The sequence below is a fragment of the Antennarius striatus genome, chromosome 18 (genome assembly GCF_040054535.1).
Source record: "Antennarius striatus isolate MH-2024 chromosome 18, ASM4005453v1, whole genome shotgun sequence".
NCBI classification, from domain to species: domain Eukaryota; kingdom Metazoa; phylum Chordata; class Actinopteri; order Lophiiformes; family Antennariidae; genus Antennarius; species Antennarius striatus.
In genome coordinates, this window is record NC_090793.1 from 3,302,097 (window position 1) to 3,329,191 (window position 27,095).

Consider the following 27,095-nt stretch of genomic DNA (forward strand, 5'->3'; position numbering starts at 1 on the left):
TGTAAAGAAACTTTTTAAACGTCGTCGAATCAGAAAATAAGTTCATGGATGTATCAGAACAAAATCATTCGATGTTAGTTTTTTTTTTATTTGTCCGCAGAAGAAATGGGTGTGTTGGTGAGGTTTTTTTTTACAAGATATGTGTGTCAACTAATGAGATCATCTTTTGTGGAAGAGTTCCACCCAACGCATCACAAATACTAGAGTGTCTTTACTCTGGAGTGACTCACGTCTCATCACGTGATTCCCTGACCCAGGAAACAACAGCCAGCGTTAGTCATGAGTTCATCATCGGTTTTGCAACAAGTTATAATTTTCCACCATTTACAGATGAATTAATTTATTATTTTTGCTATATATCAGTTCCCCCTTCCTAATAGATCAGTCGCATTCATTATGACTTATCATAGTGGTGGAAAATGTTGACTTGTTCTTGGTTTGGAATTTTTATTTTCAGTCTTTTATTTTCTCGTTGGGGACACTAAAATATTTCTAAAGTGAAACAAAATTTTTTAAAAACCGACTTTGTAACAGGATGCATTCTGAGTCATTTTGATGACAAAGACAGAAGTGGTGACATCAATTCCTCCATTACACCAAATTTTGAACAGTTATCTTCAATAAAAACACAAAAATGCCAATTCCACTGATCAAAATTCCTGAGGAGACCACATATCCACAAAATTGTAAGCTGCAAATAGAATGTGATTTTCTTCAAGTCACAAAAACCCGGTGGAAATACCGCCAACAGTGACGCCGAGGCAGAAATGTAAACGGGACGGGCAGCGATAGGGATGCTATTTGCGCTCGCTCTCCCATGGCCTCGAGCACCTCGACCCAAAGCGATAAGCATCTGGACTACGTGAAAAACTGGATGGCACACATGAAGCCGCGAGATGACATCAATAGATTTCACTCACACACACAAAAAAAAAAAAAAAAACGAAAAGATACGATAAACAAAAAAATGTTTGAAAATAGACTAAAGTTTCTGCAGGTTGATTTACGGTTCATACCTGTTTGTTTTTTTTCCTTTAAATCCACTAAATCTGGATCCAAATCTTCCTCTAAATTCAACAAAATTTGAATTCTTTCTGGTAAACGAGGGCACAGACGAGGACCTGTGTTTTCAGTAATGGTGGTCCTAGTTGCCATGGCGACTGGCGGTGAGTTTGTTTGAAAATCTTAACACGAGTCTTGCGGTCCGTTGGTGACTGACGTCAACCTGGGGGAAGGCAGGCCGCCCCGGCGTTGGCGGCGGCAGCAGCGGCTTTCGGGCCGGAGGCTCCCGGTGGATCCGGTCGACATCCAGGCAGCCTCTCCTCTCCACTCGACTCACACAAGCCCACGACCGAGGAAGGAGAGGAAGACAACCACTTCCAGCAAAACAAACCGGCTCCCTCCATATCCACTTTATACAAACAAATCCCTTCCTGGAGTTTCTCTGTGTTTGTTTTCAGTCGGGTCGACTGTGAGGACTGGAATCAACAAACCAGTCAGCGAAGGCATCGCACTTCAATGTTTCCAGGAGAACTTGTGGATGGAGGAGATCATCTTAAAGTGACTGAGACAGACGGAAAAGAGGGGAAGTGTGTAGAATAAAAGACGCTTCTGCTTCCTTCAAACAGAATGAGGGATCTGGAAAGGATCGGATGAGGCCCTATTTGGCTCCGGCCAGCCTGAGACTCAAATGTAGGATTGAAACAATAACAGGATGTGTCCTTCACATGAAATGTCACAAATCATCTAGTTATCAAACGCGTCAGGCAGTCGTCACACACATGCTGGAGATTCTCCTTAGCTTGCAGTTCACTCAGACGTCATTGGATCCGCGTTGGACGTGTGTGGTGGCGATTATCTAATCCACAGACTCGATTCCGTGACTGTTCCATGAGAATCAATCGGAATTCATCAGAACTGTTCCTCTGAAGAGAAGAACGAGTAGAAATTATGATGTGTGTGATTTAAAAAAAAAAAAAAAAGGCCTGTAAAGCAGACAGCATGTGGGTGTCACATTTTTCACGCTGCGTTTAAGGACCTGGCACCAGGCTGACATGTGTGCTGGTTCCTCCGGAGTGAAGCAGGAAGCACATGAGTCCTGTCATCTCTGATTGCCAGAGAAGGAAATAACCCCCCCCCCCCCGGGATTGATCATAAAGCAGCAAATATATGCACACGCATTGTCGTGCACAGGCTGATAATTGTGTGACATAACATGAACAGATGTGAGGTTATCGATCAGACTTAGACACGCTAATTTCTTCTTCTTTTTTTTTACCACTGCAACTGACTCATCGCTCTTTCTCTGACATGTTCTCTCCTCTTGATCTTATCAGGATTTACTTTCAGTACATCTGCCCTTCTCGTGATTTTAGCGGATCAATACTTGTCCTCATCTGACACATAGACGGAGGACAGCAGGGGAAATGCAAGAGATGGAGGTGGAGAGGTTAGTACGGCAATTCCAGTCACATTGGTTTTATATCTATAATGCAAAGTCACAAGGGAGGTAACTGGAATGTCACAGATAACATAATCAACTGTGATGAGAAAGAACCTGCCTTTACCAGGCATAAACCTCGGAGTGGACCCCGGCTTTCGGTGGACAGACAAGAAGGAACAAAGTCTTGAAAATCGTGGTCTGGATGATGTTTACGTGATGGTCAAGTCATGTGTTTCTGAGGCATTTAGATCACATTACAATGATATCAGTAGATAAATGAGGGTCATCAAGATTTCCATCTCCTCATGTCAAACATGCCAAGAGTTTAGTCATTTTGATTCGATTTGATTTCACTGATCGGTGTCATCTGGAGCGTTTCTCAGTGCTTTCAGCTCAGTGCTGTACCATTAAAGCTCCAGAGACTTTCTAACAGATTATTTTTTGCGTATAATAATAAGTATTTCTGTGCATTTAGAACTACAATTTGTTAATATCAAGAGAATCATCCGAAGGAAAAGAGTTAACTGATGGTGAAATATTGTGAACGGCCTGGTTGGATTTTTAGAGACAGATTTTTCATTTGGATGAAGGAAAAGGTAAAAATAGTGACGACCAATCAGAGAAAACCACTGTGCAAAAGTTCTAAGCAGGTGTGAAGTAAGAATGGTTTAATCCCGGATATATACATTTTCCTGTTTTTAAATATAATTTGCACCAATTGATGACATCACGATATGAAGTCTCTCCAAAATAAGGAACATTTTATCATAACAAACATCTAATAAAGCCTTTTCTATTTCTGAATATGTAGAAATAACAGGAGACACAAATGAGCTGTGACTCTCTCAGCCTGGTTTTAGCAATGAAAAGAAACCTGGGGTTGTAATTTTCCTCTATTAGTGGTGGGTAATAAGCTGGGACTAAAAAAAGAAGTAAAAACAATAAAGAGAAAGAATAAAACTATTTAATGACTTATAATTGACTTTGGGTTTAGGGTTTTGATAATAGACCTGATTCAGAAATGGCTGCAGCTCCTCCTCTTTCTCTGCTGTGGATAAAGTCAGTGGTTCAGTTTAAAATGAAGAACTTTTCATTGCACATTCAAGTTAAGTTATTAATACAGTGTTCTGATGACATCAGTTGCTAAAAGGGCCTACAATTAAACGGGTATTAAACTTTAAAGAATTATTATTGTTAGACTTACTTATTTTTTCATGATTAAAGACCAAAAACATTCCCCCATCTGTTTTTTTTTTTTTTAGCTTTAAGGACTCAATAAAAGACTCTTAACCCAAAACTGAATATGAAACATGAGCTTTGCTGCTTTGTTTTCACCAGAAACACTCCAATGTAATGGAAGTAAAGGTGGAGTATGACGCTGCCATCATTTATGAACAGTGCGGGCTTTGACTTAATGACACGTGACGCTGCTAACATGATGTAGAGATAAGATTGTCACATTTTCCATAGGTGACTTTCTCATGAAACTTTCCATCACAACTCTCTGCGAGTGCACAAGAACAATAAGCACATATACGTTCAACTGAGGCAGGCGGTGACCCCAGTGCTCGACGCCCACAATGCATTGAGACTATTTTTCTTGTCATCGCTCTCAAGAGATGAGATCAGTCCTATTGTTTGGTTGTGAATTCCAGTAAGGGTCTGAGACCGATGAGGTCCAGAAACGCCGTTGGAGCTTCCTCTGTGCCCGCTGAAGTGCACTGCAGTACAGGAGGAGATAAGACCACAGTGTTTCCCTTTAGCGGGGCAGACGGGCACTCTGCTACCCCCAACACACCGGCCCTCCACGCCGGCGTCGGGCTCCTCCAGCGGGGGCCTGACTACACATTGTTGTTTGAGGCCGATAGAGGAAGCAGATAAGAGAAGCTGTTGTGACTGGGCTGTCTGAGAGGAAACTTAGCAACATGCTAAGTTATCACGTGTTGGTGAGGCTCCACGTGTGCAACGGTGTAAACACACAGCCGTGAACCGATATGATAATCCATTTAAGAACTGTATAATCATCGGGAAAGTATTAAATGCTCATGATTAGAGTCAATATTCGTCATAATTGTTAGTATTATATAATTTAACAGACTTATGATTCACTGCTGCGTAACGGGAAATTTCCAGTATTTTTAGTTTTGGGGTTTTTTTCTGTGTCATTTCAAAACAAACAGTCTGGTGACAAGGTAAACCTGTGCAATCCTGAGATAGATAAGATAATTTTACTAATGTATGTGAATTAATTTTATTTACCTTTCTTCCCTGATACCAAACAAGATGGAAAGAGTGAAGGTATTAAAAAAAAAAAGAAAAGAAACAACAACCAGAGTCAGCTGTGATCTGAACAACAGGAGAAGCTGGATCACCTCAGGAGACCTTTGCACCGCTGCAGCGGTTTCTGCACACACTTTGTCTGCACAGACTCATCATGTAACACACACCGATTATCTATAAACTCACTCCTAATTTGCAGACATGATGATGTTCGGCCTACGTGCAGATCAGAGTCCGACCAGCGGGGCCGGGCCCCATCTCCACTCAGCCATGTCGGTAAGTCTCATTAAAGACCTGCAGCAGCAGCAGACCGGCCTTCCTGTCGCCCCTTTCAGGGTTTAAAGTGGTCAAGAGGAAAAAAAGAAAAGAGATCAAAGCGTAAAATCTTTATCGGTTTGTTTGCTTTGTAAAGTGCTGTGCGCTGCTTTTAACGGGATGGCTTTTCTCTTTTTTTTTAGGGGATGGGGGGGCGAGTGAGGGCAAGATGTAGAAATAGTTTTCTGACTTTGAAGTTACACTCACGCAGACTTCAGGCAAGCACGTGCTATCAACCCCCCCCCCACACTGTCAGTTTGGCATCTCGACAAGGGAGCAGCTGCAGATTAAACCACAGATGTTGAGCAAATTTATTTATCATCTAATCCTTGAAAAAAGAAGAAGATACATAAAATCTAGATTATCTCCTGGTCTCCACGGTCCACTGGCGTCACGCTTGGAGTGTCCCCTGCCCCTCACATGCGTAAATCAGATGGGATAGGCTCCAGCAACCCCTGTGAACTGCAAAAACTGAAGAAGCGGTCAAGAGGATTGATGAATGAACAAACGAATGAGTGAATGAATGAATAAATGAATGAATGATCGATCTCCTGAAGATGTTATCCTAATAAGGAAAACAGAAACTGTGGACATTTTTAAAAGCAAACTCAAGACCCACCTTTTTAACTTGGCTTCTAACTAAAAATGTATTTAGTTATTTATTTTACTTATCACTTTTAACCATTTAGTCTAGATGACTAACGATGATTTTTCTAGTGTAAACTGTTTTTGCATTGTTTTTATGTAAAGCACTTTGGGCTACTCATTTTGTATGAAAAGCGCTTTATAAATAAAGTTTGATTGATTGATTGATCCTGATATCCTAGGCCCGCGATTTATATAGATGTAAGTTTCCCCCCAGAGAGTTTCCAATTTTCTGACTTTTTTGATTTTTTTTGACATTTTTGTAAGTTTCTTAAAATAAAAGCAGAAAAATCAGCAGTTTGATTTAAAATCTTTTATAGGTGTTTGTATGGATGGATGGATTATAATTATAACACATCTCTGCTCAGAAGTGTTTTGTTAAATTATTCTGCGAGGCAGCAGCGACACCCTGCGGCCGTAAAGCAGAACTACCGCCTGCAGTAACCGCGTCTCGCCAGCGGGCGTCGCTGTTGTCCCCTCCGCCGCTGTGCGCCTGCAAAGCAGAAGTCAGCCGAAGAATTTCTGCTCCAGCTGATTCGGTCGCCATTTTTATCGCGAACATAAACAACCCGAGCGAGCCGCGCTGACGTCCGGGACCGCACACCGCTGTTCCCCCGGGGAGAAAGCCGCCACATCCGCCCCGTTCCACCTGCCTGTTCCGGTCGGAGATGACGGCCGGTCCGGTGACCTGATCCGCCGCCGCTGTGTCGTTCCGGTAAGTCGGTCTCGCGTTACGTGGAGCGGCGGTGCCGTCAGCTGATGTTCTAAACGGGTTGATCCGTGCGCGAGTTCTGATGCCATGACAACGCTGCGGATGTTCGTTAGCGCGCGCGATGGAGCGGTTTGCGGGATTTAAACGCGATGCGCGTTTTTTGGCGCAGGACAGGCACGCGCGTGACGTGACGTCCACTGACACCGTTGCTCACCAGGCAACCCGATATGTGCGTTCCATTTACACACGCACACACACACACACACACACACACACACACACACACACACACACACACACACACACACACTGGTTCCGGCGTTGGATTAAGCTGCCCTTGTTTTCCACAGCGATGGGGATCCTGGGTGGAATTCCTCCCACACGGGGCCCGGGGGTGTGAAGAAGGGGGCGTGGAGGAGCAGCTTGGGGCGGGGGGGGGGGCTCTTGCTGCTCGTCGAACCGTGAGATGGACCAAGATTACGAGAGGCGGCTGCTGAGGCAAATAAACCACCAGAACCTACCGGCAGAGGCCCGCCTGTCAAAGGTGAGTGACGTCATGATCATTAGAATTTAATCCACAGGTAAATTCTAATGAATTTACCTGTGGATTTACCTGTGGAGTGTTAACTTCTCTTTCCGTGTTTTCCGTCTTCTCCCAGTGTGCAAGTGCTACCTGTAGTCCCGTCAGCGTGAAGTCGGGGGATCGCTTCATTCCCACCCGCGCTGGAAGCAACTGGAGCATCAACTTCCACTACGCTAACGTAAGCCACACCCTCGTCTTCTCCGTCAGGCGAACATCTCTCATGGTGACCAACCTTTCCCTCCCATCTGCAGGAGAACTGTCGCTCCCCGAACCAGAACCACAAAGCAAAAGATGCCAGTTCGGACTCCAGTAAAGGTCAGACCTCCGCGTCTCGTAACCTCACGTAAAAGGATCGGCGGTTTGTGTTTATCTTTAAATCCCCATCTGTCAGATGCCGTGGCGTACGCCGCCCTGCTGAGGAACGAGCTACTGGGGGCGGGGATAGAGACGGTGCCGGACCCTCATTCGGACGACCAGCGCCACGCCGTTGTCTCCCGTGACTCTGGCGGCCTTTTTAGGGTAGAAAACCACTTCCTGCTAAACAGGAAGGTACATTCCGACCCCTGATGGAGTGGCGAGTTGCTAACGGTTACCCTCTCTTCCTCGCAGTATTCTGTCCACACTAAGAGAGTGCCTTTCGATAGCGACCATGAAGTCTCGCCGTACTCCCTTTCTCCACTTAGCAACAAAAGGTATGGGCGATCTCCAGGTGACGCTCATCTGAAACGGGGGTCGGATTGAGGGATTAAAGCTTCCCTTTTGATGTATCTGCAGTCATAAACTGCTCCGCTCCCCCCGCAAACCGGCCAGGAAGATCTCCAAGATCCCCTTCAAGGTGCTGGACGCCCCGGAGCTGCAGGACGACTTCTACCTCAACCTGGTAGACTGGTCGGCGGGCAACCTGCTGAGCGTGGGGCTGGGGGCCTGTGTCTACCTGTGGAGCGCCTGCACCAGCCAGGTAGGACAAGGCTGTTATCCGATCCCTGGAAGAGGGAAGAGGATGACATCGTCTGCGTATCGGTTTCCTCCACAGGTGACGAGACTCTGCGATCTGTCGGTGGACGGCGACTCCGTGACGTCGGTCTGTTGGAACGAGAGGGTGAGGGCGACGATTTATCCACGATGGGAAGTGTGAACTGTTTTGTGAAAGGAGAAGTGGTTTGAAACAGATTTGTTACCCCTCAGGGGAGTCTTGTCGCCGTGGGAACCCACAAGGGCTACGTTCAGATCTGGGACGCGGCTGGAGGGAGGAAGCTGACCAGTCTGGAGGGTCACTCGGCTCGCGTGGGTGAGTCGGAATCCGGTTACCCGTCGGGAAGCAGCGGATGCATCGCTAACGACTGACATGTGACACCCCTCACTTCCTGTCTGCCTTTTTTTTTTTTCCCAGGCGCCCTGGCGTGGAACGGGGAGCAGCTGTCGTCAGGGAGCCGGGACAGAGTCATCCTACAACGGGATGTCAGGACCCCCCCCGCCGCTGAGAGGAGGCTGCAAGGCCACCGACAGGAAGTGTGTGGCCTGAAATGGTCCCCGGACCACCAGCACCTGGCGTCTGGGGGCAACGACAACAAGGTGCGAGGATTCAAGTGGTTTTTTTTGAGGGGGGGGGTTAGTAAGTTTTTGTGTGCTCATGCTCCCCCCCCCCCATCAATCCAGCTGCTGGTGTGGAACAGCTCCAGCCTCCTCCCCGTGCAGCAGTACAGCGACCACTTGGCGGCGGTGAAGGCCATCGCCTGGTCCCCCCACCAACACGGGCTGTTAGCGTCGGGGGGGGGCACTGCCGACCGCTGCCTGCGCTTCTGGAACACGCTGACGGGTCAGGCGCTGCAGAGCACCGACACAGGCTCCCAGGTGTGCAACCTGGCCTGGTCCAAACACGCCAACGAGCTGGTGAGGAGACGCACGAACACACACACACACAAACTCGTTCCAGGTGTGTGTGTCACCTGTGTGTCCGTCGACAGGTCAGCACTCACGGCTACTCTCAGAACCAGATCCTGGTGTGGAAGTACCCGTCGCTGACGCAGGTGGCCAAGCTGACCGGACACTCCTACCGAGTTCTGTATCTGGTGAGAGTCGCCGGCAACTTCCTGCTTTTAGTTCAGGAAGCAGACAGGAAGTGAGATCGTTTGATCGAGGAAGAGACGGATGCTGCGTGTCGGTAAAGATTCAAGCGTGTTTAACCGTGATGAGAAGGCGTGACTTTTAATGTATGGTAATCCATAGTTTATTCGCGCTTCTGGAACTGCGTTCCGCGAGTCTCTCTGTATTAAAGAAACACTTAAAAGTGCTTTAAACAGTTGAGCAGAGTGTGGGAAAAGGTAATACTGATAGAACCTGGTTTAATATCAGTATGGGGAGGGTTCTTAAACGTTTAAATTACCGTAAATCATCAAATAAAGTTTATCGCTATATCGCGGAATTTTGTTTTTGCAGGTGGTTCCTGGAACGCGTTAACCGCAAGTAACGAGGGATTACTGTACATTCATCTGGCGACAGATGTCAGAAACACGATGTAGAAAGTAGTGTAATGCTGAAATACTTGAGTACTTTTTTTTTTTTCAGTATCAAACACAACAGTTGACGGTGTGTTGGGTTTTTTTTTAACCTCCTCCCCCCTCCAGGCCGTGTCTCCAGACGGCGAGGCCATCGTGACGGGAGCAGGAGACGAGACGCTACGTTTCTGGAACGTCTTCAGTAAGACGCGCTGCACCAAGGTAGAGCGCCACGGTCGCCGACGGCGACGCGTATCCACGCGTTGCATGTCCGATGATCGTCTGATTGGTTCTTGATAATTCTCTTCCAGTAATTGGCTGTGAGTCCGCGGGAGGCGTGTAAATAATAAAACTCGTTAACACGTTTTGTTGCTCTTTCGCTTCTGCTCCCAGGAATCCAAGTCTGTGCTGAACCTCTTCACGAGGATACGATAGTGAACACCCCCCAATCTCCCCCTCCCCCCCCACACCGGGTTGCGACCAATTCCCAGGAGGAGGCTGCTAAAGGACACACCCACTGACCTCCGTCACCATGGCAACCCTTCTCAAACGCACTTTTTTCTACAGAGGATTCATTCTCCTGACATCCCCCCCCGTCCCCCACTGATTAAACACAGTTTACTATCAGAACTTGTCTCGCTTTCTTTGAAGGGGGGGGGGGGGTTATATTTTAATAAAGTGTGAATATCATCAAGCACATAAAACAGAAGAGGAACAATAAATGATGACACAGCTGCTCAGACGGCTGCAAACAACCGTTTATTGGTTTTCTTGTCAGGAAAAGGGAGGGGGGCCCGTTTCCTTCCATCGAAGCCTGGATTTAATTTAAAAAATGTCCACCAGGGGCCCCCCCTTGAGTCAGTCTGGTGGTTTTAGCCCTCCTGTCTGTTTGGCACCATTTATCTTTAAAGGGCTTCAGATTAGCATTTAAAAAACAAAAAAGGAGGAGAAGAACGTTTAGCGTCCGGACGCCTGAAGGCCTCGACAGAGCAACGAGAACTCCTTCACCACCTCCTTCACGCGCCGTTTGTTGTTTTGCTCCCTGAAACGAAGAAACATTTGCTTTAACAAAACGCTGAGTCAGCTTTTCTCACCACCGGGCCCTTCGTTTCCGATGCATAACGGTTCTGCTTCTTACCGCAGGAGGTTCTGACTGAAGCTGAGCTTCTGCTCCTTGGAGACTTCAGCCGTGGGGAACCCCGGAGTCTGTAGCACTTCTTTTAACCACTGGGACAGCAGGGCGGGGCAGTGTCTGTTCAGACCTAGCAGCACCTCGGAAAAATATTCGTTCAGACTGCGAGGCGACGCGCCTCCGATCGCCTGAGACAGGAAGCTTGCGTTAGCGTGGGAAACGTTCCACATTGCTTCTTCTTCTCCTGTCTGGCGTGGACTCACCTCCAGAAGGGTCTCCGTCAGAACCTTCCCGTCCGCATGGAGGACTTCGGCGATGGGCGGCACGTCTTTAGACCGAGGTAGCAGCTCCGTCTGTCGGGTTCAGGACGATAAAGAAGAAAAGTTTAGGAGCTGAAACGAGATCCAAATCGTAAATATGAATATCGGTCTCCATCTTACGAAGAAGAAGGCGGCAGCCTTTACTGTGGGCGTCTCTGGAAACTTCAGCGATAAAATCCCTGAGGAAAACAGGAAGAGGTTTATTAAATGTGTATTTCGTATGATTTGACACACGTATGGGATGTTCTTGGACAAAAAAAACAGGATGACATGATCAACGCATCTGAATTGGATCTGGATCCACCAAATCGGAGTCATCCTGTGACGTAAAAAGTTCTTACATTACAGATTTCTGTCTATTTTAGAAAGTGTTTGTTTCTCTGAAGACTTTGAAACGTCTAATAATATCAAAAGAACCTATAAGAACTGAAGACTCACCGCAGTAAAAGAGTGCCTTAAAGTCCAACTGTTCCGAAAGGTACAGATCAGGTTTCCTTTTGAGAATCTAAGGATGAAGAACAGCAGGTGAGTAAAGGTGTGGTTGGACGACGGACTCTACGTTCCACCTACCTGAGCATGAAGGTGCATAAATGACTCGGCGATATCAGGATGATCTCTCGGACCTTGCTGAAACAGAGTCACCGTGGCGGAGGTCAACACCTGGATGAGGTTTCTGACCTCGCCGACGTGGAATTCCTCTCCGGCAAATATGTGAACCATCTAAAGAGAAAGAGAAGGATCCGTCACATCCGACCCGTTCGGCGTGTGATGGATCTCTGTCGTTTGAGGCTACCTGTCTTGCCAGGTCCAGAGCAGAAGCCTGCGGGTAGGTGACGTAGATCTGGCCCAGCATCTCGCCCAGCGGGGCAACTATGGGCCCGAAATCCCTGAGGAGGGTTCGAACCGACTTATCGAATAAGGTGCACACCGCCTGGAGAAGAGGAGGGAGAAAGATATAACCCCCTGATGCTGGGATCCCACTGGTCAAGGCGGATGACCACCCTCCAGAGTCTGGGTCCTGCCCGGCGTTTCTTCCTCAATGAGGGAGTTTTTCCACGCCACTGTCGCTTATGCTTGATCTAGAGGGTTCTGCTAATGTGATTAAGCACTATATAAATAAAAGTTGATTGATTGTGTTGGTTGGGAGCTGATGGTCCCAAGTTACCTGGTTATTGGTCACCTGACTGTCCTATAAAATCCTTGACTTGAGAAAAGTCGATGCTGTTTTAAAGACAAAGGGTTGTGGAACCAAATTTTGATATGATTTCTATTTTACTTCTTTTTCTATTTCATGAATCGATAATTCAATTTTATATTTTTTAAAGCGTTTACAAGATGTAGCCTCCTACCTCAACCACATCCGAGTCATCGAGCCACTTCCTGAGGACGGTCTGGATCAATGGGAACACTTCCTGGAGCACAACGACAACCTGTAGGAGAATTTTCAAGCGTTACATGTGATATTTCCCATATTTCACTCAAAATCTTTGGCTTTACTGGTCCACCTACTGGGTTTAATGGGCTCTGTGAAGGTGCCAGTCTGGTCCCGGACGCCCCCTCCGAGCTGTCGGTCGGTCTGTTGATGTCCAGAGTCGTCACCAGGCTGGACAGCATCCCCAGGATGTGGATGATGGACTGTTTATTTGGGGCGTTTGGCTGGAAAACAAGATGTTGCTTCATTTTTAAAGTATTTTTAAAGCCACCAAAGATAACTTCTCAATGACGCAAACATTTCCCCATAAACTTACAATCCACTTCACTTTTTGACTTGATGTCAATCAGGATTGTCCTGGCAGTGTTAATCTTTACCTCCTGCTGGACCAGGGCATCCAGCTGCTGGATGTAAGGAGCGATGAGGGCGTGAAGCCGGACCAGAACCTCCTCCACCGGCAGGGCGGACAGGAGGAACCCCAGCGCCTGCATCAACCACATGACCTGGCTGCTCTGCACACACACAGGAAAACACACGCGTCAATCCTGACCACCTCAGATCTGTGTGGGTGGGACGCGTTGGGTGTTTACTCACCTTGTGGATGTCTTTCAGCAGGACGTCCTGCAGAGAAACGGACAGTTAACGGATCGTAACCATCACAGCGAAGTCAAAAATAAAAAACAACCTGTTTCCGGTCATACTTGCGACACGGTAAGGATGTCTGGGGTGTAGGGGCCCAGGTCCAGCCTGCACTCCCTGCAGATCCTCTTCAGAGTGGAGACGCTGGACACCGACAGCTCCTCCTTCACCAGACCCTGAAGCACCATGGGTAACACGCCACCCAGCATCACCGGGTGGTCGGCCAGCCACTCGGCCAGGGATCCTGGGCAAAAGGAGAAATCAGGATGGCTTACACAGACTTGTAGATCTACATCAGGGGTGTCAAACTCATTTACACCGAGGGCCACATAAGCATAAAGGCTGTCCTCAAAGGGCCAGAGGTAACTTCTAAATGTAACTCAATGTAATGTACCATAAATGTAACTACTCCTTAATGTTAAATAACCGAATTTATGAATTATTCAAGTTACAAACAATATTGTTATACAGAAAAAAATAGGTTTGCTTGTTTCTCTCTTATAACGTAAATCCTTTTAATTTGTCAGGGTATTAAACCCATAGAACTCCATCAATCAAGGATCAAACTATCCAAGAGAATAAAGAAAACTGGGCTGAATTACTGCATTGTGGGAAATGCAGTTTCAGATCAAAGCACACTTTTGACCTATTTATTTATAAACACTGATCCTTGTAAGCTCTCACGGGCCACATAACATGTTGTGGGGGGGCCACATTTGGCCCCCAGGCCTTGAGTTTGACATGTGTGATCTAAATGATAACCATGATAGAACTTTGGGACTGATATATTTAACCATGAAGCAGCTAAAACACTAACAGGACACAGCAGGGGGCGGGCCTGTGGGTCCGTACCGATGGTGTACATGACGGTGTCGGCCAGCATCACGTTGCTGATGTTGATTCTGGGGATCAGGCCGATCAGACCGGGGATGACGTCTGAGTAGTTCACGTCAATGGTCTCAGCTATGGACTGGAAGCCAAACAGCAGGGCCTCCGTGTCCTTCATGGGGGGAGGGGGCCCAGAATGACAAAGAGAGCAGTGTCAGGTCCACAGAGTGGGGGGAGAAAGGAGGGTTGCGTTGCATTTTCGTTACCTGCCATACTGACGACTGTTGGGGGTCCATCAGCTGTCTGCCCAGCCTGTCGTAGAGGCCGCTGAGAAGCTCCGCCCCCAGCATTTCATAAACGTACATCAGAGTGTCGGAGATGTCCATTCTGGAAACACGTTGGATCCAAAACTTAATCCATATATGAACAAGAAACGATTTTAAGTCTATATTTACGACATCTTGTGTCTCCTACCTGTAAATCCTAAACTGCTCCTTATCGTCAGAAGACCAGGATGCGTATTCCTCCTGGGAGGGGTAGTGGGATTTATGCAGGAGCACGTCCACCAGCTGGAAGTAAACCGGCCGGTAGACCTGCAGGTAAACCGGCTGCTTCTCCTCCTCGAAAGACAGGATGTCATCCTGGAACGACAGGAAACCACATTATAGGTCGATGTTTATGTGAGGAAGTCCATCTAAAAGCTCCCAAACCGTCCTGCTGTCACCTGCAGGGTGTACCAGAAGGTGAGTGTGAGGGAGCTGGTGGTCTCGTTGACCGGGTAGTGCCCAGGAATCCCCGTGCAGAAGAGGATCATGTTCACCAGAGCCAGATACTCCTGCCAGTGGTCCACCTGTTCCAGCAAAACCCTGTCAAGAACAAATCCAGGACTGTAGTTTAAGCCTGGAGAAAGTATGTAGGTGTGTGTGTGTGTGTGTGTGTGTGTTTACCTGGAGTGAGTTTCTCCCATGGCGACAGCAATCCGACAGATCCCGTGAGAAGATTCCATGTCGCCGTCCCGGACCGCCGTCTTCAGCTGGTCATGGAGGCCGAGCACCAGAGGCATCAGCTTCACCAAGGCGTTGATGTACCTGCACACACACACAAACACACACGTGTTCCCATTCACACACCTGACGGTGAGCTTCATGAATGTCCGATCCAATCAGGTTTCTCACCTCTGGCAGTCTGGCTGTGAGATGGCAGTGACGATGGTTTCCACCGCCGTGTCGAACATCTCTGGGTTGGTCATCTCGGCAAAACAATCCTGGATCAGTTCCTGACTCTCCTCCAACGGGACGTCCAGCCCCACCCAGCTGGACAGGCAGCGCAGCGCCTTCTCTTTCACCGTATTGGAGGAGGCCTGGTTTTGAAGCAGCTGGCGCAGCATGGGACACACCACCACCCACTCCCCCACGAGAGCCTCCCTCAGCCGGGCCCGACGAGCTCGGGTGCACCTCCTGCTTTGGAACTCCTCCGGGAGCACGGTGAGGAGCTCCAGCAGAGCCAAGCAGTGGGTTTGAGGTTCCTGGGAGGTTCCCGCACCAAAGTCGCCCTCGGACTGGAGCTTCTGCGGTTGGAACGCTCTCACCATGTCGGCCACAGGCTGGGGCCAAGCCTCCGGGATGACATTGAGCGCCATAGAGGCCAAGGCCAAACACATCCGGGTCAGAACCATTTTGGGCCCAGGGGAGAAGCGCAGGATATGGGTGAGAAGCTGCATCCTCAGCCCATCGTGCTGATCCGTCGGTAGGTCTCTCCAGTGACGGGAGATCTTAGTGTAGAGGGTGTTGGCTCCAAAAAACTGGACTTCTGGAAGCTGCAGAGAAAAAGACTCTTTAACAAACCCAAGAGACTGAAAGTTCTGATGAGATCTGAAGATGCACCTTGTCAGGGCCCAAGAGGACCCAGCAGAAGTGCCACGCCTGTGGGGAAGCCTGGGCCTGGGTCAGCCACTTCTGGGCCACGTTCTTATGCCCCATGTCTGGGTCGAAGTACAGCTGGTAGAGAGCCTGGAGGCAGAAACATGAAGGAGGAGCTCAGACATAAATACTACGCGTGAGAATTAAATTTGGTTCTTGTCGGAACACAAGTTAAAGATAATGAGCAATTATGATCAGAGTAAAGAAATGTGTTGTCATGGCAACTAATCCTGCACACATGGTGTCGGTTATTTATAGGACAGCATGCGCTAATAGATGGTGTCATGTTGCTGGAGGTTTGACTGATCCCTCTGTGCCGGAGTCGAGTCACAGTCGCTTCACCGACTGTGACTCGGCTTCTACTCGACTCCAACGGTTCGGTTTGGACGCGGGACTTAGCTGCGGCCCCTGGGGGTCCGTGTGACGGAGGTGTGGAACCGGAGGTGCGGCTGGAGGCGCACAGAAGACGGTGACCTACCGATTCCACATTCTCCACCAGAAACTCCGGCTCCACTTGGCCGCCCCCAGGACTGGATGGAGGATCCATCTGGTGCACCGTGAAGAAAGGCGTCCTTTTTTTCTCCTCCTCCTTCCTGCTCTCCCTCCTGTTTTCCGAAATTACAGCCCGGACGTGTGAAAATCACAAATTAAAAAACGAGGGTGTCCTCGGAGGAGAGGACGCAGCGGCTCACAGGAAGGCAGTGCGCGCAGGCAAACCGGCCCCTGTGGGGGTCTTTACAGACACCCACCCACCCGCCGATTGTTGCAAAATGTCTACCAAGTAACACTGAAACAAGACTTTCCCTCAAAGCTGTCAAACTGCACAGACTGTCGTTATTACGAATCCAGACAAACTTGTCTCCACTTGTACATAGTTCAGCGCTTTGAGCGCAGAGCCGGCGGCGCTCCGGGCGCACCGAGATCCGATTGGAGCAGCTGTCAGCTGATCGGAAGAGGCGTTTTGCAAGCCAAACATTCTCAGGTTGCGTTTTTTCTCTCCAACCAGGAGCGCGTCCGACTCACGGCCCCGCAGCGGGGAGCGCATTTGTTCCCTAGTAGTTCCTTTATAATTCCTCTAGAGGGCGATCGAGACCCTGTCGAAACAGAAAAGGAGGGAAAAAATTTAATTGCTGTCATTTTCTATCAGACATGAAAGATAAAATGTGTATTTAGTTGCGTGGATACAGAACGGTGTGGATAATTTATTATTATCTTAACAGTTCTCCTGATATAAAGTACTTTTGCCTCCTCTTTCTATCGCTTTTCTCATAGCCGAGTCTCCAACCAGAAGATTGTTTATTTTCTTAAATCTTATATTATTTTTTAATCTAAGAAAGAATTTAAGACACATTTTTCTTTAAATTGTATTATTATTTATGTATTATTTCACAGTGCTTTGACTGCTGCCTTCACCCCAGATGCCCTACAACACGCTGGGATCTCAGCATCTCCTGACCCCACGAAAGGGAGGGCGCTTACAGCTGGACACGAGAGCCTGCGTGGACGCAAACTCACTAGAAACATCTACCATCATGCAAATTATAAAGGCATTGTCGAAGACGCTCCAGCGCTCTTTACTACAGGCGCTCCTGAGGCGCACAAATGCGCCTCTGACGCACAGGGATCTGATTGGAGCCACAGCTGCTGCCAAACGACGCGTTATTGCAAGAGTGGGCACACAAATGAGGGACTCCACGAGAAAACACTCAGTGGAACATGAATGCGCAGCGCGTCCGGGGAACGGCGGTTCTTACGCGCGTCCTTCGTCCACCCACCATCCGCCATGCGGCCCCACCCCTGCCTCTCTTCTGCCCGACTCCCCCAGGATATTTTTAGCGCTGATGAGGTGCCCTGTCAAAACGCGTAACGGAAACAGCATCAGAGCTTTAAAAAAAAAAAAAATAGAACGAAAGCAGTCCGCCGTGGAAAGCCCACTTTGGTGCGTTTTTTTTGCTGTGATCTGCGCTGGAAGGCAACACATGAGATGACAGCTGGAGTGAATTTGCTGTTTTGCGCGTTGACGGTTCTTACCGGCGCATCGTGGACTAGAGGTACGGTGTCGCCCCCGGTGTGTCTTAGTGATGTTTACAGGCTGTTGACGTAAGTTGGACTCCTTATCGAATCAACACATGGTGCTCTCGGAAGTCTATGGCAGTTTTATAAAGTTGATCATCATTAATTTTTATTTTAATTATTAATCATGAGTATTATAATTATTAATTCATCTCCAACACAAAGGTCATACGTGCTGATGATCCTCTGCTTGGCTTTAAGTATCTTTAGATATTTATTTACATCTTTACTTTGTGCTCTTGATTAAATTTTGGGTGAATATTTGTTTCATAGTTTTCTTGTTTCAATGATCCATCATTCATTTCTACCCTTTGTATTTTATTTCTCAGGTCAGAGCGATGTTTCTCCTCCCATCTCCACCCTGGTCGCCCTTCTAACCTCAGCATCACCTCACCTGACACAGGGGCCAGGCAATGAGGCCTCAGAGTGGACCCAGTATCCTCCAGACAGGGATGACACCTTCACCCGAACCACGACTGCTACCAGAACCGAAGAGACCATCCAGTCAGAGACTAACGCAGGATATAAAACACATCTGCTGACCACAGGCTTTGCTACGTTGGAGCCCAAGAAAGTGCCTGGTTTCTCCACTCTTTCACCTCCAGGTAAGTAAAACAATCCCGTCATGATTTCACTCATAACTCTATATTAAAAACTTATTAGCTAATAACTAAATTAAAAACAGCTGGATGGATTTACGTCACTGTTTGTGGAAGTTTGGCCCTACTTTTCCACTGAAAGTAGCCCTTTGGATGCCTACCTGTGATTTGAATTAGGATTTAATTTAATTATAAGGACAGATTTATGAACTCAACTGACTGCTCGTTTTATTTTAGGTTTTAATTTAAAATGTGTGTATATATTTTAAAAGCCCCAATCACCAATCCTGACCAATAACATCGGCAAATAAAAATAAAATAATCTCCTTAAGTATTAAAAGCAAACTTTTTGTTCCTGAATATTAACATAAACCATTGAAATACGACTATTTATATAGTGTATTTATATTTATGTAGTGTCTAGGAGAGGTGACAGTAGAGTTTCTGACTGGGTTGTTCAACAGGATCTTAGATAGTGAGAAGATGCCTGAGGAATGGAGGAGAAGTGTGCTGGTGCCCATTTTTAAGAACAAGGGAGATGTGCAGAGTTGTGGCAACTACAGAGGAATAAAGCTGATGAGCCATACAATGAAGTTATGGGAGAGAGTAGTGGAAGCTAGACTCAGGGCAGAAGTGAGCATTTGTGAGCAGCAGTATGGTTTCATGCCAAAAAAGAGTACTACAGATGCAGTATTTGCTTTGAGGATGTTGATAGAGAAGTACAGAGAAGGCCAGAGGGAGCTGCATTGTGTTTTTGTAGATCTGGAGAAAGCTGATGACAGGGTGCCCAGAGAAGAACTGTGGTATTGTATGAAGAAGTCTGGAGTAGCAGAGAAGTATGTTAGAGCAGTGCAGGACATGTATGAGGACTGTAAGACAGTGGTGAGGTGTGCTGTAGGTGTGACAGAGGAGTTCAAGGTGGAGGTGGGACTGCATCAGGGATCAGCTCTGAGCCCCTTCTTGTTGCTATGGTGATGGACAGGCTGACAGACGAGGTTAGACAGGAATCTCCATGGACTATGATGTTTGCAGATGACATTGTGATCTGTAGTGAGAGCAGGGAACAGGTGGAGGAGAAGCTATAGAGGTGGAGGTTTGTCCTGGAAAGGAGAGGAATGAAGGTTAGCCGCAGTAAGACAGAGTACATGTGTGTGAATGAGAGGGACCCAAGTGGAAGAGTGAGGCTACAGGGAGAAGAGATCAAGAAGGTGGAGGATTTTAAGTACTTAGGGTCAACAGTCCAGAGCAATGGAGAGTGTGGAAAAGAGGTGAAGAAGGTGAGGTGTAGAAGAGGAAGAGGTGTACAGGCAGGATGGAACGGGTGGAGGAAAGTGTCAGGTCTGATGTGTGATAGAAGAGTTTCAGCTAAAATGAAAGGAACGGTGTACAAAACTGTGGTGAGACCAGCGATGTTGTTTGGTCTAGAGACAGTGTCACTGAGGAAAAGACAGGAGACAGAGCTGGAGGTAGCAGAGATGAAGATGCTGAGGTTCTCTCTGGGAGTGACCAGGAAGGATAGGATCAGGAATGAGTACATCAGAGGAACAGCACATGTTAGAGGTTTTGGAGATAAAGTCAGAGAGGCCAGACTGAGATGGTTTGGACATGTCCAGAGGAGAGATAGTGAACATATTGGTAGAAGGATGGTGAGTTTTGAACTGCCAGGCAGGAGGCCTAGAGGAAGACCAAAGAGGAGGTTTATGGATGTAATGAGGGAGGACATGAAGGTAGTTGGTGTGAGAGAAGAGGATTCAAAGGACAGGGCTAGATGGAGGAAACTGATTCGCTGTGGCGACCTCTGAAGGGAAAAGCCGAAAGGAAAAGAAGACGATTGAAATACGACTATTTAACATAATTCCAGCAGAGGGGTTCAGGTCGGAGTTCAGGCCTGAGGCGGGTTCTTGCTTTATGAAGATGCTTTCCCTCCCCAGAAACAAAACAGAGTCATTATGCAGGTCAACAGGAACCTGCCGTCAAATCTGGGCAGGGCGTGACGAGAGGAGCATGCTGGGGGGGTAACATTAACGCCAGTGGGGGTGAGCAGCTTTCATCAGCAGGGTAGTGCAGAGTTGACTCCGCCCACTATGTCTGGTTCCTTTCTACTGTTTTGATCAAGTACCCCCCCCCCCCCTTACATCCTCTCTTCTGCTGCAGACAGCCTTTCATCCACACTGGCTCCACGCCACCCATCAGTGACTGCTCCAACCAGACGGCCCCCCACCACCTTTTCATCTCAGTCAGGTGTGACTACAGGCTCTGCCCTCCAGTCACCACCCCCCACCAGTGGACGCCCTTCACCCTCACGTGCAGGCGGGGATCCAGCAGGCCCAACGAACCAGGACGTCCCACCTGTGCTGAATGTTGGGGATGAAGGTATTGACGGGTGATTAGGGGGGGGAGGACATCCAGATCGGTTTATCATTAAGTTTTTCCCCAATTTTCCAGACCCCAAGAGCCTCCATTCAAGCTCCCCCCTAGACCCGATGCTGGCTGCTCTGATGTCAGTCTTCATCGTCACCACCGCCATCTTCTTCACCTTCCTCTTCCTCAGGATTCGACAGCGGACAAACCGCCCAGAGTTCCATCGCTTACAGGATCTTCCAATGGTAAAAAAAAATACTTATTTCCAAACATTACATTGAAATACAGGAAGGTCTTATATTCTGTGATGATGGTAGGAGTTGTATGTTCTTGTTTGAGCCGATAAATATTGCAATAGTTGCAAAATAACTTGTGATGTCACAAAAACTGAACATAGGAGTCACTTTCTTGGGCAATGTCACCTTTAATTCTGTAAAAACACAACTTATTCTGCTGCGGTTGTCTCCTTCAGGATGATTTGATGGAGGACACGCCTCTGTCCAGGTACAGCTACTGAAAGAAAGCCTCCTCTTCATCACCTGAAGATCAAACCTTGTCTTGATGCAGTTCGATCTCTGCAGATGAGTTTTGGGTCAGTGATAAAAAAAAATAGTAATAATGAGGTTCGACGAGAAAGTCTCAGCTCTACCTTCTCAATTTTCCCCGTCAAGTTTGAGGAGAGCTTCGGTTGTACATCCCTGTCCAGAGGTGAGATAGTAGCGCCTCTGAATCCCCGACTTATTGCGCTATAGCCGCCCCTAGTGGACATCTTAGGTAGTGCAGGTAAAGGTTGCATGACTCCAACCGTGTTCAGCTATATTTTCCAGAAAGAAATAGGATGATGAGGATGAAAAGACATGGGAAAAATACCAACATACCTTCAGGAAGGTGACTTATAAAGCAAATAGACCAAAGTCTACTTCAAAACTCAGCTACCAGGTTGTATGTATTGTCTGAAACTGAGCAAGAAGTCTTCTCACAAACAAATATTTATATTTTATGGAAAATATTACCTTATAATCACCTTTTTAATATCACCTTTTACTATGTAGCTAGACGTTACAGATTTTGCTTTATCGTGGGTCTATTGCTGGTGTATAAAAATGGAATTTAGACATTCCGTTTTTGCTAAATGTTTATTTTTGCAAAAGACCTTGCAGCTGGAAATGAGACTAAAATGATAACACAGTATTTCTCGGACGTGTCGTAAACGATGAGTCCATAAAGAACGTCTGTGCAAGATATTAGTTCAAAACAGGAGACGCGCGGCGGCACGAGGAGGTGTTGAAGTTCAGATTGTTATCTATATGTCAGCTGCAGTGTCATCAAAATGTGATGGAAATTGATGTCCTTAATGCCAAGAATGATGTGTGACATGATGTGTTGGAAATAGACTGTAAGAATGTGTTGATGTGAGGATTTCTCATTTGATAATAAAACAGACGCAATGATTTAAGCATCGACAGCATCAATCCGCCTTGAGACGTTTTGTCCAGTCATTGTATGAACGGCTGTGTGAACTCAGCAGCTCTGTAGAGATAAGTTCACCTGCCCAGACAGGTAATGTGGACTTTAAACACAGCATAGGACAAAGCAAAGGGAGGGCCGCTCCCTTAAAGACACGCCAAAGTTAACAAGACAAGACTCCATTCACCACCAGCGTCTTCAAAACCACCAGAAGATTTATTAGAATCAGTGCGACAGAACAACCGACGTCAAGCAAAAGCAAAACATTAGTGGACATTGCTGGTCTTTTGTCACAGAAGGGTTACAACATGTTTGGGTTTTTTTATAGAAGCCAATAACACGAAAAGTGAGCGTTAATTTATGATCATTAAATGAGGGCAGAGGTGAAAACGCTTTGACCTGAAATGCTTTAGGCTCAGGGGGCGTGCCCTTCGTGAACCAGTCAGGTCACTTCACTTGAACAGAACGTCATCCGGCTAAATTTCTCAGTGGTTTGCAAGGGTGTTACTGGGTATACTGGTTTTACAAAGTGGTGTAGATAGTAAGTCAGGATCTTCAGACTCCATCCTAACTAGCAGCAGTCAGTTTTACAGAGGCGAGCAAACCCGGGCTTTTCCCAGCCCAGCAGGCTGTGGCCATAGCAAACGGTCGTCAGCAGCATCCCGATCAAAGCCACGTTCCCGAACGCACCACGCACCCTTTTCTTGGGATCTGATTGAGAGGAATAGGAAGCACAGGAACAAATTTACACTGTAGGTTAGGCTGCAAAGCTGAAAAACAGAAAGAAAGCAAATAGTCCCACCTCCCGTGGAGTAACCGTGAGCGTACACCTCTCTGCTGATGATCCACACCACTCCAAGGCCGCTGGCGAGACGCTGAGGTCGCCAAAGAGACAGAAACACACAGGAGATGTGTCCCAATGGTTGAAAAGTCTAACACTGCTTTGGAATTGATAAAATATTTTGTATGATCTACTTACAGGACAATGTAAACCGCCAAAAGTGAGGCAGTAAAGGAAGGCGGGGTAGCTCTCCAGCCTGGCGAGAGGCGATATCAGCATTTTAACTTTCATTTCGATTTTACAGCCTTACTATAAATCATAAAAAGAAAGCTGCAGGAACAATCAGCGCCTGCAAATCTAAGTGTTGACATACGTGTTCTGGTGCGCGCGCTGAATGCAGTTGAATACATTTCCAGTCTCTGGGTCGTCGCTGTACATCTTAGGATACTGCAAGTCAAGTTTTAGAGAGGCGTCTAAGCGTGAACAGAGGAGTAAGTACAATGCACACTTTATAAATGATGGTGGATCTCTTTTCTGGAGGAGCGTGGATGCTTTTGCTCACCGGCACGTTGTACTTCTTGCGGGCTTTGCCAACTTTTATGGCCAGATGCCCGATCATCAGGATACTGGCGGCGCCGGTTAGCACCACGTATCCGTACTCTTTGGAGAGGGTGACCATCTTGACTAAAACTGGAAAAAAAAATCGTTTTGCTTAGTTTGACTTTGTGGTTCTGTGGGGGGTGACAAAAGAGGAGATACAAAACCATGAATAGACTGTTTTGATTTTTTTTTTTTTTTTTGGAAAACGGCATCATCTTATTTCCACCGCACAACTTGACCAGACTCGAAGGAAACTAGCTTTGACAGATTTAATAATTTCAGAGAAATTTGGGATTGAATTTTCCATTTTAGGATTTGTGGGGTATCAAACCATGACTCATCACTCTGAAGTGTTTTCTGACGTATGTTTTTCCAACATTTTGACAAATAATTTCCCCTGTGGAGTGAATTCTAATCATATACTGTAATCATGTAAGTATATAAGTGTAATCATGTAAGTAATCGTATAAAGTTGATTTATATGATTATAAGAAATCATATAAAGTTGAAATCAACTTTATATGATTTCATATAAACGTTATATGAAATCAAATAAAGTTGATTTCATTCCATTTTCATTGCAAAACAGCTCCACATGCAAAGATCACTGTCAGATCCTACTTAGTCACCCAGTTGAGTTACATTAGTATAAGTGAACTATCCTTATATGGTTAATAAATTTAAAATCCTGATCACACGCTATTTGTGTCTTTCATGTACGTTTTCAAGAAAAACAGATTTTTTTGTTTGTTTTTTTTTTTTAAGGGAAGGGAGGAGTTTTCTCTTCCGGGTTTAAAAAAAAAAAAACACGCTCTTTTTGTCACGCACAAACACGCACAACACGCGTGAAGCCGTCACCGTTAAGAGTATTAAACAGCATTTGAATGAATCGGTGGAATTCTTCCGGACGTCAATCACGCTAAAGGTCATTTGAGGGCTCGCGCGGCGTCCACGTTAAACCCACGAGATTTAAATGACGTCAAAAACAGAATTAAAAGAAACGCGCTGACATTAAATACCTGTGACGTGGAGGACGAGACCCGCAGCTGGAGACCACGACGACACACCGAGGCACTGACGGACGGTTCCGGTCCTGGAGAGGCAGTGCGGGCTTTGCGGTGTGACGTCACTACGTACACCTTGCAGTGGGCGTGGTTTCATCTTAGATAAACACAAATGGAAAATAATTCACCTGATAGCATTTTAAGCTAGGAGGGCTGAATGTCGAGCGAACGGAAACAAACTAACTCACTTCCGGTTAGCCTGCTCCTCCTCGAGCTCACGATGTTTTTGACCCAATTTAATATAATATAAAGTTTTTGCGTTGTAAAACTGTTTCTATGTTATTTAAAAGCAAGTTAGGTTTATTAACAAATATCTATTTATCATTTGTTAATAAGTTAACTGACCTACAGATGTTTATGTTAAGTTAGCAAGGAATATTGCTTATTTTATCTATTTATTTTTATGTTATATACGTCTTTGATCCCCGAAGGGCAATTACAAGTAAGTATTATTCCCATAAAACACCAGATGTTTACTTTACTTGAACAGTCACTAAATTACTTCATGTTTGTAGAAACACTTTGCCGCAGACCACCTTCTGAGGAATATTAGCCCATTCCTCAAGTACAAAAACCTCCAGTTACGTCATATTCCTGATCTATGTGCTGCACTCAAATTCTTTAGTTTCTTCAAGAAACAAGAAATGTTTATGTATTTATGTTATGTTTATTTACAAAGTTTTTGTATTTAAACTAATGCTAGTGATGTTAGCAGGCCCAGTTTCACTACTGCATGGGCTTGTATTCATTATCATTTTCGGTTTTATAATAGAAGAAGAAGAAGAAGAAGAAGAAGTATACTTTATTTATCCCCGCAGGGAAATTACACAGTCACTCGATACATGCGGTTGTGTTAGTTCGGTTTTTTTTTTTCAATGTATACACCGGCCCCCTGAACACAGCACACAAAGGGGCCTGCAAGCATGCAGTTAGTACACACATAAAGCAACACACATCAGGGAGGCAGAGTGACGGGCAGCGGCTTCTGGAACGCGCCCCAATTGAGCGGCTTGTAGGGGGGACGGTGCCTTGCTCAAGGGCACCTCGTATAAATAGTGTATTAACGTCTATTATTATTTTTGTATGAACATGCAACATGTGTTAAACATGTATGTTGGTTTACTACCATAACAGGGGTAATAAATGTATGTAATCCATATACAGTAGATCAGTGGAGGAAGGTGTGACTGACAAAGGCTTACAGACTGCACTATATTTCATTTTCCTAAACTTGTCTGGATATTTTATCTTAATTAAACTATGTTAATATATACATCTACATGTAAAAATCTTGTCAAAATTGATTGACACGTTTAAATATTGTGTCCCAAACGTCGATCTTGAGGTTAAACCAGCATCTCCTTGAAAGAAACTGTTGAAAATCAGCTGCTTTAGCCACCATTGTCCACTAGATGTCCTCATAGAGTCAGTTCATATCCACGACTAGAAACATCCGTGGATGAGTTCAGTCCACGGGATGGCAGGAGTGAAGAACCAAAAGGACCAAAGGCGAAACTTTTTTGGATGTAGTGTGAGGAGACAAACACATCGAGGGGTCTGTTCGGCTGTTCCATCCACTCGGGATCTTTTGCGCAGCGGCAGATCTGTCCTCCTTGTCCCCCACCATGATGTCTGATTCAGCACTTCAACACCTACATAGACCCAGGACTCATACCGAGACGGGAGAGAGGAGATAACCCGCGTCCTGTCCCGTCTCATCTCGTCCCATCATCTGCCAGCTGCATCCTGGGAAGGGGCGGGTTGCCTTTGGCGGATGTCACTAATTGTAAATCCCTCATTACGCATAAAGTGGTGTCGACAATCCCCCCCCCCCCCCCCCCCACACACACACACACACACCACCGACCCACTTCCACAGCCTTGAAACCTGTTTGATCTTTTACGCATATGGTATAGATCTCCAGATGTCAGGTGCACCTGCTTCCTGTTTTACGCACGCGAGCGCACACACACCTGAGGCACGCTTTACGTACACATACACACGTTTGTTTGTTTTTTAGATTTGAACGCAGTTTACACACATACACACACACACACACACACATATAGACACACACTTTGGGTGTGTGTGGGTGGTGTCTGCAGCTTCCTTACAGTAGATTCCACATGGATTACACTTTTCTGGCCCCCGTATGCCTTTTTTTTTAAACTTTATTTCTAACGCCTAATTTGCCAACAGCTTCGCCCCAGTTCACTTCAAAAACGCGAGATCACTTCACCACCACCACCCTCACACACACACCCTCACACACACACACACACACACACACACGCCGAGTGTTCCATTGCGCCCCTCCTCAGTGGGATTCAGTTTCAGAGAGACGATTATGGAACGACTGACCGTGATCGCTGCGCGCAGTGCGCCACTAGAGGACGTGGGGGGGGG

General features: G+C 46.5%; 4 protein-coding genes across 4 annotated transcripts; 2 read left to right on the forward strand and 2 right to left on the reverse strand.

Annotated features, from left to right (window-relative positions):
* Positions 1-6,161: 6,161 nt before the first annotated feature.
* fzr1b (fizzy/cell division cycle 20 related 1b) lies at positions 6,162-10,091 on the forward strand. The gene is made up of 14 exons (XM_068340431.1): positions 6,162-6,398; positions 6,746-6,939; positions 7,055-7,156; positions 7,230-7,293; positions 7,370-7,497; positions 7,588-7,670; positions 7,753-7,936; positions 8,012-8,077; positions 8,164-8,266; positions 8,369-8,550; positions 8,635-8,868; positions 8,943-9,047; positions 9,603-9,695; positions 9,867-10,091. Exons 2-14 carry the CDS (start codon positions 6,862-6,864, stop codon positions 9,906-9,908), a joined length of 1,464 nt encoding a protein of 487 aa, XP_068196532.1. The 5' UTR covers positions 6,162-6,398; positions 6,746-6,861; the 3' UTR covers positions 9,909-10,091.
* A 128-nt stretch (positions 10,092-10,219) lies between these two features.
* LOC137612654 (importin-13-like) lies at positions 10,220-16,545 on the reverse strand. The gene is made up of 20 exons (XM_068341285.1): positions 16,222-16,545; positions 15,708-15,833; positions 15,000-15,640; positions 14,772-14,912; positions 14,549-14,690; positions 14,299-14,465; positions 14,091-14,211; positions 13,849-13,996; positions 13,059-13,240; positions 12,952-12,978; positions 12,735-12,869; positions 12,435-12,581; positions 12,275-12,355; positions 11,719-11,856; positions 11,496-11,645; positions 11,364-11,430; positions 11,046-11,104; positions 10,869-10,958; positions 10,612-10,793; positions 10,220-10,515 (listed from the first exon to the last, which is right to left on the reverse strand). Exons 1-20 carry the CDS (start codon positions 16,288-16,290, stop codon positions 10,431-10,433), a joined length of 2,898 nt encoding a protein of 965 aa, XP_068197386.1. The 5' UTR covers positions 16,291-16,545; the 3' UTR covers positions 10,220-10,430.
* Positions 16,546-16,602: 57 nt separating this feature from the next.
* Positions 16,603-22,295, forward strand: LOC137612655 (mucin-5AC-like). The gene is made up of 6 exons (XM_068341286.1): positions 16,603-16,725; positions 17,136-17,794; positions 18,146-18,421; positions 20,570-20,788; positions 20,861-21,021; positions 21,249-22,295. Exons 2-6 carry the CDS (start codon positions 17,728-17,730, stop codon positions 21,291-21,293), a joined length of 768 nt encoding a protein of 255 aa, XP_068197387.1. The 5' UTR covers positions 16,603-16,725; positions 17,136-17,727; the 3' UTR covers positions 21,294-22,295.
* Positions 22,296-22,438: 143 nt separating this feature from the next.
* mgst3a (microsomal glutathione S-transferase 3a) lies at positions 22,439-24,807 on the reverse strand. Its single transcript, XM_068341287.1, has 6 exons — positions 24,644-24,807; positions 23,587-23,714; positions 23,398-23,471; positions 23,223-23,280; positions 23,046-23,118; positions 22,439-22,954 (listed from the first exon to the last, which is right to left on the reverse strand). The coding sequence occupies exons 1-6, from the start codon at positions 24,783-24,785 to the stop codon at positions 22,815-22,817; spliced, it is 615 nt and encodes a 204-aa protein (XP_068197388.1). The 5' UTR covers positions 24,786-24,807; the 3' UTR covers positions 22,439-22,814.
* Between the last annotated feature and the right edge of the window lie 2,288 nt (positions 24,808-27,095).